The 12,749-nt window shown below is 38.4% G+C and overlaps 1 protein-coding gene across 11 annotated transcripts in view; it reads left to right on the top strand.

Moving 5' to 3' along the window:
- The window catches only part of atp8a2 (ATPase phospholipid transporting 8A2), a 65,143-nt gene that overhangs the window by 17,300 nt on the left and 35,094 nt on the right, over nucleotides 1-12,749 (top strand). For 10 of the 11 annotated variants that reach the window (XR_001776041.1, XM_008396309.2, XM_008396308.2 and 7 more), the window contains 20 exons: nucleotides 868-966; nucleotides 1,085-1,130; nucleotides 1,362-1,402; nucleotides 3,502-3,575; nucleotides 3,825-3,894; nucleotides 4,592-4,719; nucleotides 5,036-5,147; nucleotides 5,399-5,567; nucleotides 5,676-5,803; nucleotides 6,309-6,386; nucleotides 6,465-6,553; nucleotides 6,797-6,841; nucleotides 6,966-7,041; nucleotides 7,147-7,335; nucleotides 8,018-8,067; nucleotides 8,149-8,218; nucleotides 8,296-8,380; nucleotides 9,340-9,479; nucleotides 10,702-10,840; nucleotides 12,525-12,589. Coding sequence is in view for 10 of the 11 variants with exons in the window: in XM_008396309.2 (XP_008394531.1) it covers nucleotides 868-966; nucleotides 1,085-1,130; nucleotides 1,362-1,402; nucleotides 3,502-3,575; nucleotides 3,825-3,894; nucleotides 4,592-4,719; nucleotides 5,036-5,147; nucleotides 5,399-5,567; nucleotides 5,676-5,803; nucleotides 6,309-6,386; nucleotides 6,465-6,553; nucleotides 6,797-6,841; nucleotides 6,966-7,041; nucleotides 7,147-7,335; nucleotides 8,018-8,067; nucleotides 8,149-8,218; nucleotides 8,296-8,380; nucleotides 9,340-9,479; nucleotides 10,702-10,840; nucleotides 12,525-12,589 (1,893 nt within the window). In the remaining variant the exon portion in view is untranslated. The remainder of the gene's footprint in view (nucleotides 1-867; nucleotides 967-1,084; nucleotides 1,131-1,361; nucleotides 1,403-3,501; nucleotides 3,576-3,824; nucleotides 3,895-4,591; nucleotides 4,720-5,035; nucleotides 5,148-5,398; nucleotides 5,568-5,675; nucleotides 5,804-6,308; nucleotides 6,387-6,464; nucleotides 6,554-6,796; nucleotides 6,842-6,965; nucleotides 7,042-7,146; nucleotides 7,336-8,017; nucleotides 8,068-8,148; nucleotides 8,219-8,295; nucleotides 8,381-9,339; nucleotides 9,480-10,701; nucleotides 10,841-12,524; nucleotides 12,590-12,749) is intronic. The other variant, XM_017301906.1, reaches the window with a different exon arrangement.

The following is a 12,749-nucleotide window of genomic DNA, read 5'->3' as shown; positions in this document are numbered from 1 at the left end:
AACTGAAAATGTTTATCAGTGGGACACATTGTAAAATGTTAAGTCTACAGTTTCATAATGAAACATTAACTGTGACGGGTCCAAACCATTAATGTCATTTTAAAATCCAGTTTCTTCCCTTTCTGATAGAATTGGACTCACCATGTCACTGCATAGAGAGTGTACCAGGTTTTACAAAGTTAAGCTTCATGGATCTTATGGAGATGTTGATTAAAGCTCTGTTGCTCCTTAACTTGCTTTCCAGCAAGCGGTCTTTACCAAGTCTATACATGATATCTTTCATGGATCTGTTGTAGACTTGGAATTAGTCTCCAGTAACCAAGGTACATTTATATCAAAGTCCTGTTCCAGCAGAATATGGACGCCAAGATTTAAATTTAAATATTTGTTGATACTGATGTTTCATAACCCAGAATGCTTTCACTGAAACATTCAGCCCTGTCTGTTTATGCCCATTTTTGTTGTTTTTATATGTGCAATATTGATTAATAAGTGTCAAATTATCCTAAACAATTTTTTGGGGGGGAAATAAAAGGCAAAATAAAGTAAATGCAAGAGCAATGAAATTGCATTATCTGTTCATGCATATTTAATATGCATTAAAATCTCAGATATTCACCAATATTTTATTGCTTTTCCATGGATCCATTACATACTCATCAACATAATATTTACAAACATCTTGAAAGTATGCTAGAGTTTTTAATGTACAAGCTAATAGATATTCTTCAGAAGCACTTGGCAATCTACTTTACAAAGGAACCCTTCTGCTTGTCATTATTGCCATCATCTTGGATAATGGTAATAGTTCTTTTGTGCTGCCCATCAGCACATATAAAAGTATAGATTCTGTTTCTTTCTCATCAGCAAATCCCCGATGTATCACCGACCGGTCGCTACACCACTCTGGTGCCGCTCATCTTCATTCTCACTGTGGCGGGAATTAAAGAAATCATAGAGGATTATGTGAGTAGCTCAGCAGGGACTTGGTCAAGACTTGTAGTATTGCTCCAAGAGCAGGTTTTTAATGCTTTACTCCAAATATTTATGTTTTTTATTCCATTTTTTTCTTGCCTTTTTGCAGAAAAGACACAAAGCCGACAACACGGTGAACAAGAAGAAGACGACAGGTATATTGAGCGATTTTTTATTTTTTTTTTCCATGAGCGTGTGCGCCTGTTTGCCTGGGTTTTGTTTTCCTTTCATGGTTCGATGAATGGCCCTTGTCTGTCGGTCATTATAGCATTAGAGGGCACTCAGACCAAGACAAAGAAAAAAAGACAAAAGTTTAGAGGCCATGAATACTGTATGAGAGCCGCTACATAGGCTTGACTGATGGCTGTGTTGTCGTTGTCTCTCAGTGCTGCGGAGCGGAGCTTGGCAGACGATCATCTGGAAGCAGGTATCGCTATCATCGCAAACGCTGCTGCTGCCGTCTCATTTATCAAGTTTGTGATTTCTTGTTCATTTCATTGCATCATACTGGCATAAATGATGAAAAAAATTACTATAAAATAACTCGAGGTGTCTAAAGTTAAACCTCTGGAGAATACAACAACTGTTAGTTAAGAAGAAAAATGTTGACAGTCCCAAAATAAATTCATCCTCATTAAAAAAAACTAAACTTTCTGTAAATTCCAGTACAAAATATGTATTTCTCAAAATGGGAAAGATAAGAAATCATATTGAGCATGTCTGCTTAAGCTTTAAGCACCCAAATTTTGGAACAAACTGTCTTTAAATACTAAGACGGACATCTTCGCTTCCTGTTTTTAAGTCTGTTTTAAAAACACACCTTTTCTTCATTGTCTTTAATTAATCGTGAGTCGACATGATCTTATCATGTTTTTGCAACATATGGCCACTTTTAAGTAAGGTAGATGATCTGTGACGCAACGGGCCTGTTTCAGAGTGTATGAACCCTTTCAATTTTTGGAGGAAATTCTTGTGAAACCTGACAGAAAACCCAAAATGGGTCATTATTTGGACTGATGACCCAGTCAACCCAATCAGACACAAAATCAAAATTTTTCCACATTGGTCACAACTCCCTGAAGGATTAGTTTCTTTCATTCAAAATGCCAGGAAATATTTCTTTTTACTCTATTATCACAAACCGAAGCTGCAAATGTTACTGAGGTTAAGTTAACCCAGATAAGGAATGATCAAATATCCCTCTTGCCCAATGCTCCTCCATTTTAATGTGATTCAGGAAAGGGGTAAGTGCTTTCTATTTGGAATAGGGGAGGCATTAAGTATCAACAGTTCAAAACTGTGATAGTAAAAGTGACAAAAAATAATTATGGAAAAAGTAGCCTATTTCTGAATAAGTTTTCCCCTCTACGAATAAATATACTCAGTTTAAGCGTTCAGTTTTTTTTGCAACACTTCAGGGTTTTTAGGCTTTTCTGTAGCTAATAAACGTGGAGAGTGCCGAGTTGTACAAAAACAGAAACCGAATGCGTAACTGAAATGAAAGCCGGCTCATCGAGATAATTAAATGTGTAATCAGAGTTGGAGGAGAAATGTGCCGAATCAAGAGCAGCAACACAGTTGAGCTTAGTTATTAGATGCAAGTTCCCAAATGCTCTGTTGTCACAATGCAGTGCGGACTTGTTTTCCTAAGATTTGGGGCTCCTTATTGAATGTCCTCATTAACTGGGCCCAGCTGTGCTCAGCCTCGCTCCATTAGGTCGAATCAAGTCAGATCTGGGTCCTTGTTACAGTGTGTGGGTGACAAAGCTTGTTTATCAGGATTTAAGCTTCAGTGTGTCAGGGACAGGTAAGGGAATTTGTTCCAGCTTGTCATCCAGTCTCATTAAAATTTGCTTCTGAAAGAAGTTTTGTCTAAAGTTTTGTAGTTTGTGCGAAAGTTCTCTGAATCTCTGACTGTGAGAACAGGTTTGTTTACATTTTTGAGATCCATTGCATTCCCTTTGTGCCTCTTTAAAAAGAGTAAACAGCTGATGCTGTGTAATAAACTTTCCACACCTTTGTTTTCAAAAGAGATCACATTCTTTTTTTGTTGTTGTTGCTGTTCTTTGGAACATATTAAATGCAGACAGGTTAATAATATTAGTTTTCCTTTTGTAATTTTGAAATATTGCATTGCTTCCTGTTCTTCTTCAAAGCTTCTTGCCCGTAATGAATGACTATTTATGATGGTTACTGGCATGGCTGCACCATGCTTGACTGATTTAAATAAAAGTAACAACTTTTGCTTCCTGAACCTTGCCTCTCCTTTTCTTATCGCCACTTTCTTTCAAGCTGTTATGTTTCTGTAGTCTGAATTTGTTGCAACCTTACCAGAACATGGTGCACTGCTGTGCTCGCTGTCATCTTATCACAAGTCTTTTCCCTCTGATGGCTGCTTTCTTTGTAGTCACTGATTAACCTCCCTCTTTTTTTTTTCTTTTTTTTTCTCTCTTCACCTACCAATCCCCCACACAAACTCTTGTTCCTCTCGCTCATTCTGTCGCTCCTCTGCATCCTGGCCACCAGGTGGCAGTAGGGGACATAGTGAAGGTGACCAATGGCCAGCATCTTCCAGCTGACATGGTTATAGTGTCGTCCAGGTCAGACTCCGTTTTGTGTGTCTTAGAAAAGTGTTTGATTAATGTCAGAAATTGTTTTCCTAAATATGACACCGGCATGCCTTTTTACTTAATTGGGTTTTAATTACGTTTTTGCTAACTGAGATGGTGTTAGATGATTTAAACAATTCCACATGACTTTAACTGAATTTTAAACAAACTAATTTAATTAATTGTGAACAACTTATCTAGTGTAATTTTGTCATTTTAACTTTGCTGCCATTTCTGCAGCGAGCCACAAGCCATGTGCTACATTGAGACCTCAAACCTGGACGGAGAAACCAACCTGAAGATCAGACAGGTACAGTAATCTGTGTTTAGCAGAATTTATTTGGGTTTGGGTGTGCACGGGTTTAACTGTAGGTTTAAAATATTGAAATGGCTTATGTAATGCTTTCTAGATTTAGGAAAAAAGTTGCTGAAAAAATGTTCTTCTCACTCTCTATTTTCTCAAATGGGAAACTCTGCCTTCTTATTTTTAGAATAAATTGCTTAAGAAACCATTGTTTCCCTACGCATTGACAGAGTTCCTACACAGTCTGGAAAAGTTAGATTTAAAAAATGTATATTTTCCAAGTTTGGAAAAAGAATAGTGAGGGAAAAATATTTCCGAACATTATTACTTTTTCCCCATCAATGAATCCATTTATTCGCTCATCCATAAATCTTAATTTATCTTCCCACTGGTCTGAATTTCCTTCCATCTGTTGTTCCATCTATGGTTCAATGAGGACTGACAACTGACAACTTCAGTCCAGGAAAAAGTATGAATTTTTGAAATGAAAATATGTAGGAACTCCTGTCTTGATTGTGTAGTAAAAATCTTTTATACTTGCTCTTACTTCTGTAAGTACACATTTAAAACAGACCAAGGAATGTGGAAAATTATTATTTCCAGGAACTTTACATTGTCAACTTTTCCTCAAATTTCTTTGGACTCTTGTTCTTTTTTGCGTGTTTATAAATCTTCCACTTCTTTGGTTTTGCTTTACATGCAGGGTCTTCCCCTGACGGCTGGTTTTCAGACCCTGGATGACTTGAATTTGTTGTCGGGCCATTTGGAGTGCGAAGGCCCCAACAGACACCTGTATGACTTCACCGGGACGCTGCGCCTGGCGAACCAGAAGTGAGACATGCACAGCTTTTAGCAAAAGTAGTATTGCCAAAAACTATGGATGATTTCTTTCTTTTGTATATTTTCTTTCTTAAAAAAAAAACTGGTTGAAGAAAATTTTAAATGACAGATAAATAAAATGTGCACAAATCTAGTAGTGCAACAAAGGCTGTTCAGAGTTAGAAATTTGGATCCTTCAAGGGAACTGACATTCTGAGAATCCAAAAATCTGGCGTAAGAAAAGCAGAGCCATAAAAGAAGTCGATGTTGATTCCTAAGTGCTATAAATTTCCACTCGTGGACGAAATCTCCATTTGCTTTACCTCAGTCCAGCTCCTCTGGGTCCAGACCAGGTGCTGCTGCGTGGAGCCCAGCTCAGGAACACACAGTGGGTTGTGGGAATCGTCGTCTACACTGGCCACGACTCTAAACTAATGCAGGTAGCACAAACCTCTGCGCTTTGAAAAGCCATGAAAAGTATTGTTTCTATATTTAACAGAAATTGACACAATAATTAAAGACTTCAACAAGGAGTTTGCATTTACTCTTATACTTGAGAGTTGTTTTATAATGCATTCATCTCTTTAGTGGTAATTCGACATGACTAATTTATATAGTAAACAGAAGTTTAGCTGGACTTTTCTGCCTCAGACATTACCTTATTACTCCTTTGGTTTCTTCACCTTTTCAGAACTCCACCAAGGCGCCGCTGAAGCGCTCAAACGTGGAGCGGGTGACCAACATGCAGATCCTGGTCCTGTTCGGCATCCTGCTGGTCATGGCGCTGGTCAGCTCGGTGGGCGCCGCCATCTGGAATAGGGAGCACACGGACGAGGCCTGCTGGTACCTGTCGCGGGCCGGTGAGAGCACACGCATATTCACAATGCCTTGCAAGCTGTTGGGTCTAGTGCATGAAAAGCCACAGAAATGCACGTGCTTTGCTTTAAAGGTATTTTTTTTCCCTCCAGGTGACATCTCTCTTAACTTTGCATACAACCTGCTGACGTTCATCATCCTCTACAACAACCTGATCCCCATCAGCCTGCTAGTTACCCTGGAGGTGGTGAAGTTCACACAAGCCCTCTTCATCAACTGGGTATGAATCATGTCTTATTTTATAATCGATTAACTGCTAAAATCAAAATCTTCAATGTAATTTAGTGGGATTTTATTTGCTACACCAGGGGTCAAGTACATAAGCCATTTTGCTTTCAGGACAACCAAATAAAACTTTAGAGCTGCAAACGTCCAAAAACTTAAAAAAAAAAAAAAGAAAAGACAACTCTTTAGAAAAGTATTTACTTTAGGAAATCTCTTGTCATTTGTAAAGAACTAGCATTTACTTCTATTTTTAGGATTTAAAATAAAATGAACATAACTGGTACTTTGTGTCATTCATAGAGGAAATTCAGCGCAAATATTGCAAGAAATTTTAAAAAATGGTTAAAAACCTGCATTGTTAATATAAATTCATTAGTTAATTTTGTATCGTTTTTGGCTGAAGTTTTAAAGAGCCATTGTGGAAAGTCCAAAGAGCCACTTCTGAGCAGCAGGTTGCAGCCTCCTGTTATATTCGTGCTATACTATTATTATCTCCTCAGGACGTTGAGATGTACTACTCGGAGACGGACACACCGGCCATGGCGCGAACATCCAATCTCAATGAAGAACTGGGCCAGGTCAGCTGCAAAACCTCAACAACTGGCTTCTGAACTAAGAGCGGCACAATACATTAAAGCCATCTCTGTCTCTTCCAGGTGAAATATCTCTTTTCTGACAAGACGGGAACGCTCACATGTAACATCATGCACTTTAAGAAGTGTACCATTGCGGGAATCACATACGGGTCAGTCATCCTTTATTTAAACACCTCTTTTACATCCCGAGTTTACCTGTAAAACGAGGATCCCGATAAGAGAATATGAGCTCAGAATGCTGCTAAACGCACTTCTGCTGTTTCAGTCGCTATATTATGTAGCAGGCTAACCCAATTAAGGCTGAGCCGATTGTACTTTTGCATGTTTAATCAAAGAAACTAATCAACTAATCACCTGTTTTCAACCTGATTCAACCTCGTTCATTACTGCAGCCACTTCCCTGATCTTGACTGTGATCGTTCAATGGAGGACTTCAGGTGAGTCGCCTCCCAAGCTTCCCAATTCTGTTTTGCACGTGTAGTAAATGATTAACTGTGTGCCTGCTTGCTTTAAGTGGAGCATTAAACAATGCCTTTTAATCAACATGTTTTTGTCCCTCAGCAACCTGCCGTCCAACAGCCATAACTCCACAGAGTTTGACGACCCGAGTCTCATTCAAAACATTGAAAAGAATCATGTAGGTGTCCTAACTGTTTTTCTTTCTTGTGTTTTAAATTCAATCTAAATTTAAAAGGTTGAGGTGAATGTTCTTATTGTTTCCAATCTTTTTGCGTGTTTTTAGCCAACATCACCTCAGATCTGCGAGTTCCTAACCATGATGGCGGTGTGCCACACTGTCGTACCAGAGAGGGAGGACGACCAGATAATTTACCAGGCTTCGTCGCCGGACGAAGGATCGCTGGTCAAAGCTGCCAAAGGACTCGGCTTCGTCTTCACAGCCAGGACCCCTCATTCGGTCATCATTGACGCTGTAAGCTTGTGTGGTAAATCTGAGCTGGGATTTTGGTTAGAAATTTATAACTTGCTGTGTACAGGGCATGGCAAGGCGATCTCATTGGATGAGGGGAAAACTAGACTTTTTGGACCGAATGTTACCCTTAACACGACATCCAATTTAGAGTTAGAAAATTCTGTGAATTTTCAAAGCTAGCAAACTTTACTTGTAAATTTTATGGGATTAAACAGAAACGGACCTGAAATTTTAAATACTAAAGATTACTGCTTAGCAAGGATTTCACTTATCCTTGGTAATATATGTTATTTAGCTAAATCGTGACTAAAACAAATGTCATGTGAGTAAAGTTAAATATATTTATGCTGTTCCTCAATCACCTACAGTTTCATGAACTTTTCTGAAGCCTTTTGCCCCATTGTAACGCTAGTCTGTAGTGTGAACCAGGGTAGTGTCAGTATTATTCAGTGGGAATGCTTTTTCAGGATGGACAGAAAATCTGGAAGGTCTGGTAGATGGATGGAGTAAATAAAAATTAACACTTTTTTGATATTTATTTTAAAAAAAAAGTTTATTCCGCTTTTGAAATGTCTAAATGATTTTACAAGTATGGACAGTTTCACCAAAAATCTAAAACGCAACGGTATTTTATTTATTTTTTCCTTTTTTGGTATAAGTTGACAAACTTTCTGTGTTTCAGAGAGGAAAGGAAATGACCTATGAACTTCTGAACGTACTGGAGTTCTCCAGGTAATCCTCCCCGAAATGTCCTTGTACCCAAATAATCATGTTGTGACATTCCATTAAAACTACACCTACCTCTTCCCACAGTAATCGCAAACGCATGTCCGTGGTGGTGAGGACGCCCTCTGGGAAGCTGCGGCTTTACTGCAAAGGAGCTGTACGTTCATCAGATAGTCGTTATCATTCTGTCAGTAATCTTGAATTTGGGTTAAAATTTATATTTGCTTTTTTCAGGATAATGTCATCTTTGAACGACTGACTGAAGCATCTCAGTATAAAGATCTAACCGTCGCTCATCTGGAGCAGTTTGCTACTGAAGGTATTGCTTACCCACTGAAAGAACAGCAGATGTCTTCACATTGGCATTCAATGGAGGAAAATAAACTGCAGTACTATCAGCTAACATATTTAACAGGGAAATGAGCTCAGAGGTCCTACAGGACTCTATTCTTGTTTAAACTTTCTTGTAATGATTTACCAGAGATCTGTACAATTTCATATTTGTTTTTCATTCTTGCATCAGCTCTAATCCAAGAAAATCTTTGTCTGTATTGCAACCTTTTAAAACATGATTTGAATTGAGAATATTTTAGCAATTAATATAATTAAGCAAATAAGATTTAGCAAGTATTTTCTCAACCTCTTTCACCTCCCTTTTAAATATGGAGTCATGACAATGGCGTTGGCACAGGTGTTTTTTTTGTGGATAAGATTTAGCAAGTATTTTCTCAACCTCTTTCACCTCTCTTTTAAATATGGAGTCATGACAATGGCGTTGGCACAGGTGTTTTTTTTGTGTATAAGATTTGCTGGAATTAGATGTGATTTCGTCTAAATCTGGTGTAAAAACAATTGCAGAGACTTTCAGCTGATTTTCAGGAAGAGTTCCATCTGTAATCTGGTTTAATGGAAAACGCACACAGTGGAGTGAAAGGTTGCTGATATCTTTCAATATTTTTAAAACCTACCTTTCTGCAAGCACTTGTCAAAGTAATCCGTTGGAAAACAAGAGCATTAAATGTTCCTGCTGCAAATTTGCTATTTGGCTTTTACTTTCAGCGATTGTACAAATTCAGGAATACAGCTTTAGAATCAATTATTTAGTCCAAATCCCCCCTTTCCCCATCTCATAAATCAGATTAAAACATCGGTTCCCTTTTGTGCCTTTGAAAGCACAAAAACACACCAAGTGTTTTATCAACTTAACCTGAAAATAGCAGCAGTTTTATCTACCCTTAATGTATTTTTCATTAGCCTCTCCTTGTTTTGCTCCTTCAGGACTGAGGACACTCTGTTTTGCCTATGTGGACCTAGAGGAGGGCGCCTATCAGGAGTGGTTGAAAGAATACAATCGTGTCAGCACTGAACTTAAAGACCGCACTCAGAAACTAGAGGAGTGTTACGAACTACTGGAAAAGGTATTAACAAGTTTAATCTATTGTGCTTGAATGCTGTTGATCTCCCACTAGTGTTGTTCTGAAAATCTTGCATTATAACTGTTTAAGAATTATATTGGCTACATCTGTGCTTGCTGGAACATGTTTTGCACCAAGATGGTTTTTTTATTGTACTACAACTTCTGGATGAATCTCCTCTCCAACATTCCTGAAGAAAATGGTTAAATTCCCTCATCAGCCTGTAAATAAGCTCTGCAGAGACATGCTAACAAGCTATTAATTTGATTCGGGTACGATGGAGGAGGGATGCATCTAAATGTTCCAGGTTAATAATGACTCTTGAGTTAGAGTTGACCACCTCAGGCCTATCACATTAAAAATTCTACTAAAAATATATTAAAGTTTGTGATTATACCAATCCAAAATGTAAAAAGGACTCATAAAACTTTTAAGAACTTTGTATTGAAATGTTTTCACCTTCGGTAAGACTTATAAAGTCAAAGCATTTATGGACTATGGAATTTGGTTGCCAGCAGGTGGCAGAGTGGATCTACTGATTTGTTACACCTTTAATGTAATGCACAGATTAACAATTTTGAAAGTGTTTCCATTTCTTCATTGTGTATGTTTTGCTTTATGATGCAGCAGTGCGTTTCACGTTTATCTCATAGACGACACTATCTGGTTAAAAACCAAACGGGAGATTCACCAGAGAGCTGAACTAATAGGTTTAAAAGCCAACTGATTTGGCAGAGAGAGCTGAGGTGAGAAAAGTATGTGAGGTGAAAAAAAAAAAAAGAGGAAGCAGGAGGAGGAGGAAACCTCTGACTGGGAGACCACAAGGGCAATTACCTGCACTGGCGTGCCAAAAGCCCCATAAAACCGGAGTCAACAACACAGTCGTGTTAAGTTGTGTGTCTGTGTGGGTGTCTAATGAGGGCACACAAGCATTTAAACATTGAACAAATTTAAGCTAGCATGGGAAAGAGTAATGAGTTACCTCTTGGCTAGATGGTTTCTCGACTCAAAGTTGAACTGTCTGGCATCGCTCTCATCCTCAAATTAGTCATGTGTGGTGTTGTCAGAATCGTTCACGTTTACAGGGACCTGATGTCTGGCTGTAGTCGGTCCTAATATGATTTCTTATAACCTTGTTAACTTTTTTTTTTTTTTTTTTTTTTTTTACGCCATTACGGGTTCATTTTCCTAGAATTACCTCTGACTCTGTGCATTTTGCCAACAGAACTTAATGCTGCTTGGAGCCACAGCCATAGAGGATCGCCTCCAGGCCGGCGTCCCAGATACGATCGCCACGTTGATGAGGGCCGGGATCAAGATCTGGGTGCTCACAGGAGACAAGCAAGAGACGGCCATTAACATAGGTGAGAGAAAACAATTAAATAAAGACACGGTGCAAAAAACACTAAAGTCATTCCAAGAAGCCAGACTTTTTAAAAATCTTGTGGCTCAGTTTTTTTTTTTTTTTTGCTGATTTCCTGTTTAGTGCTTGTGTCTGACCTGCTAAAGAAGTTTGATGAATGGACAAGTGGAGGCCAGAAAGGCCTATCCAGGGTGGGAAAAAATGTCTGAAAGTTGGCTACATTAGTTTCTGTAGTGATTTTAGGAACATTTTCCTTTTCCTTGAAGGTCAGAATTTGCTGGCTTAAACAAAATAAACATTTATCTAAAATTGGTCAAATAATGGACTGAATATGATTGAAAAAGTGACAAGTTACTTTTAAAAACTCTAAGAAAGCCTAAATCAATATTGCTCTAAGCCGGTTTCTAATACTTTTGGAAACTCTAATTTATGACTTTGGCTCTGTGATTGTAGCTTTTTAAGAAAAATTTCTTACAAAAACAAGTTTTCAGTTTATAAGTGTGATTCCTTAATTTCACTTTATTGTGCTGCTCGGTTAAGTAAAAAAAAAATTTTCTTGCACAAATGCTTTGCTTTGATGCTCCGATTTAGTGCCTCTTATTCAAACATATACTCCTGGTTGAATCCCGCACTCTAAAGGTGTGTCCTCTTTGTACTTAAAAGACTTTAAAAAAAAAAAAAAAAAATTAAACGTATTCCGATTAAGAAAGTCTGAGCTTATCAAACAGTTTTGAGTTTAGGATCTAATATGGCGTCTATGCATATCAAGTGCATCAAAAGTTGCCCAAATCCGTTCTGATGGTTCATATTAACAGAGTAAACATAATATTGTGAATTGTACATCTTCAGTTTTGTGGACATGATTCTTTTTGTGGTTAGACACAGAAATGTCCATCCGCTTATATGAAGTAAAGTCAGCAGCCAAACAAATGGCAGCGCTTACATTTTTATTTTTATTTTTTTACAGCACACTCATCTCAGGTGGGACATCATTTCTACCTCCGACTCCTGAGACAAATCAAACACAGCACAACTTCCTCTTTAGAGATGACCCCTACACTCTAGGATAGGATTTCTCTGCTAGCATATTTTTCTTTGCTTTCTCTTGGAACGAAGTAGCAGCTCTGCCTGGTAAAACATTGTGACCATTGTCCTCATCGAATCTGCTCCAGAGAGATTTGTAAGCAAGTTTCAGAGTAAGGACCAGAATATATTTCTGCTGGAGGCATTAAATCTGACTGCAGAAACGCATGCTTGGGAGGATCATAGCATAACTGTTTTTCTTGGTTTAAAAAAAAAAATCCCCCTTTAGTTTAACAATCTGTATGTACCTACATGTACAAATTAACCCCTGCATGAGATGCAAACGACTAACACTTCCAGGTTGTGTTTTCTGATTGTTTAGCATTTAGTATGCCACATTCACTGATCAGATAAAGGTTTGATTTTTGATTTTGAAGTTGGAAGTCAGCAATTGGGGCCACCTCTGATTTTTCTGTGCGTCTCGACATAAAAATTCTACAATTTCAAGATGGTGTACTTTCTTTTTACCGTGACATCAGATTATTACGCCGTCATTTGGTCAGAGGTTGAGCAGGTTTGAGTGATGGTCTTTTTTGTATTTGAGTAAACCCAATCTCTCTCCCATCCTCCACTCTCTCCCCTCTGGTGTATTGTTTTCTCAGGTTACTCCTGTCGCCTGGTGACACACGGCATGTCCCTCATCATTGTCAACGAGGACTCTCTTGATGTGAGTAAACCTTCCTCCTCTTCTTCCTGGCAGCCTCCTGTGCCTGCATCATTTTGTTCAGCACTGGGGGATTTTTTTTTTTTTTCATGCTCCCAAGGGAGGAAGTTGTGCGGTGGGGTGTTTTAACCAGGTTATCGTGAGAACTGGGGTGTGGTCTGCA

The sequence above is a fragment of the Poecilia reticulata genome, linkage group LG20, assembly GCF_000633615.1.
Source record: "Poecilia reticulata strain Guanapo linkage group LG20, Guppy_female_1.0+MT, whole genome shotgun sequence".
NCBI lineage: Eukaryota > Metazoa > Chordata > Actinopteri > Cyprinodontiformes > Poeciliidae > Poecilia > Poecilia reticulata.
The sequence above is the reverse complement of the archived record's forward strand: the minus strand, read 5'-3'. Positions and strand labels throughout refer to the sequence as shown.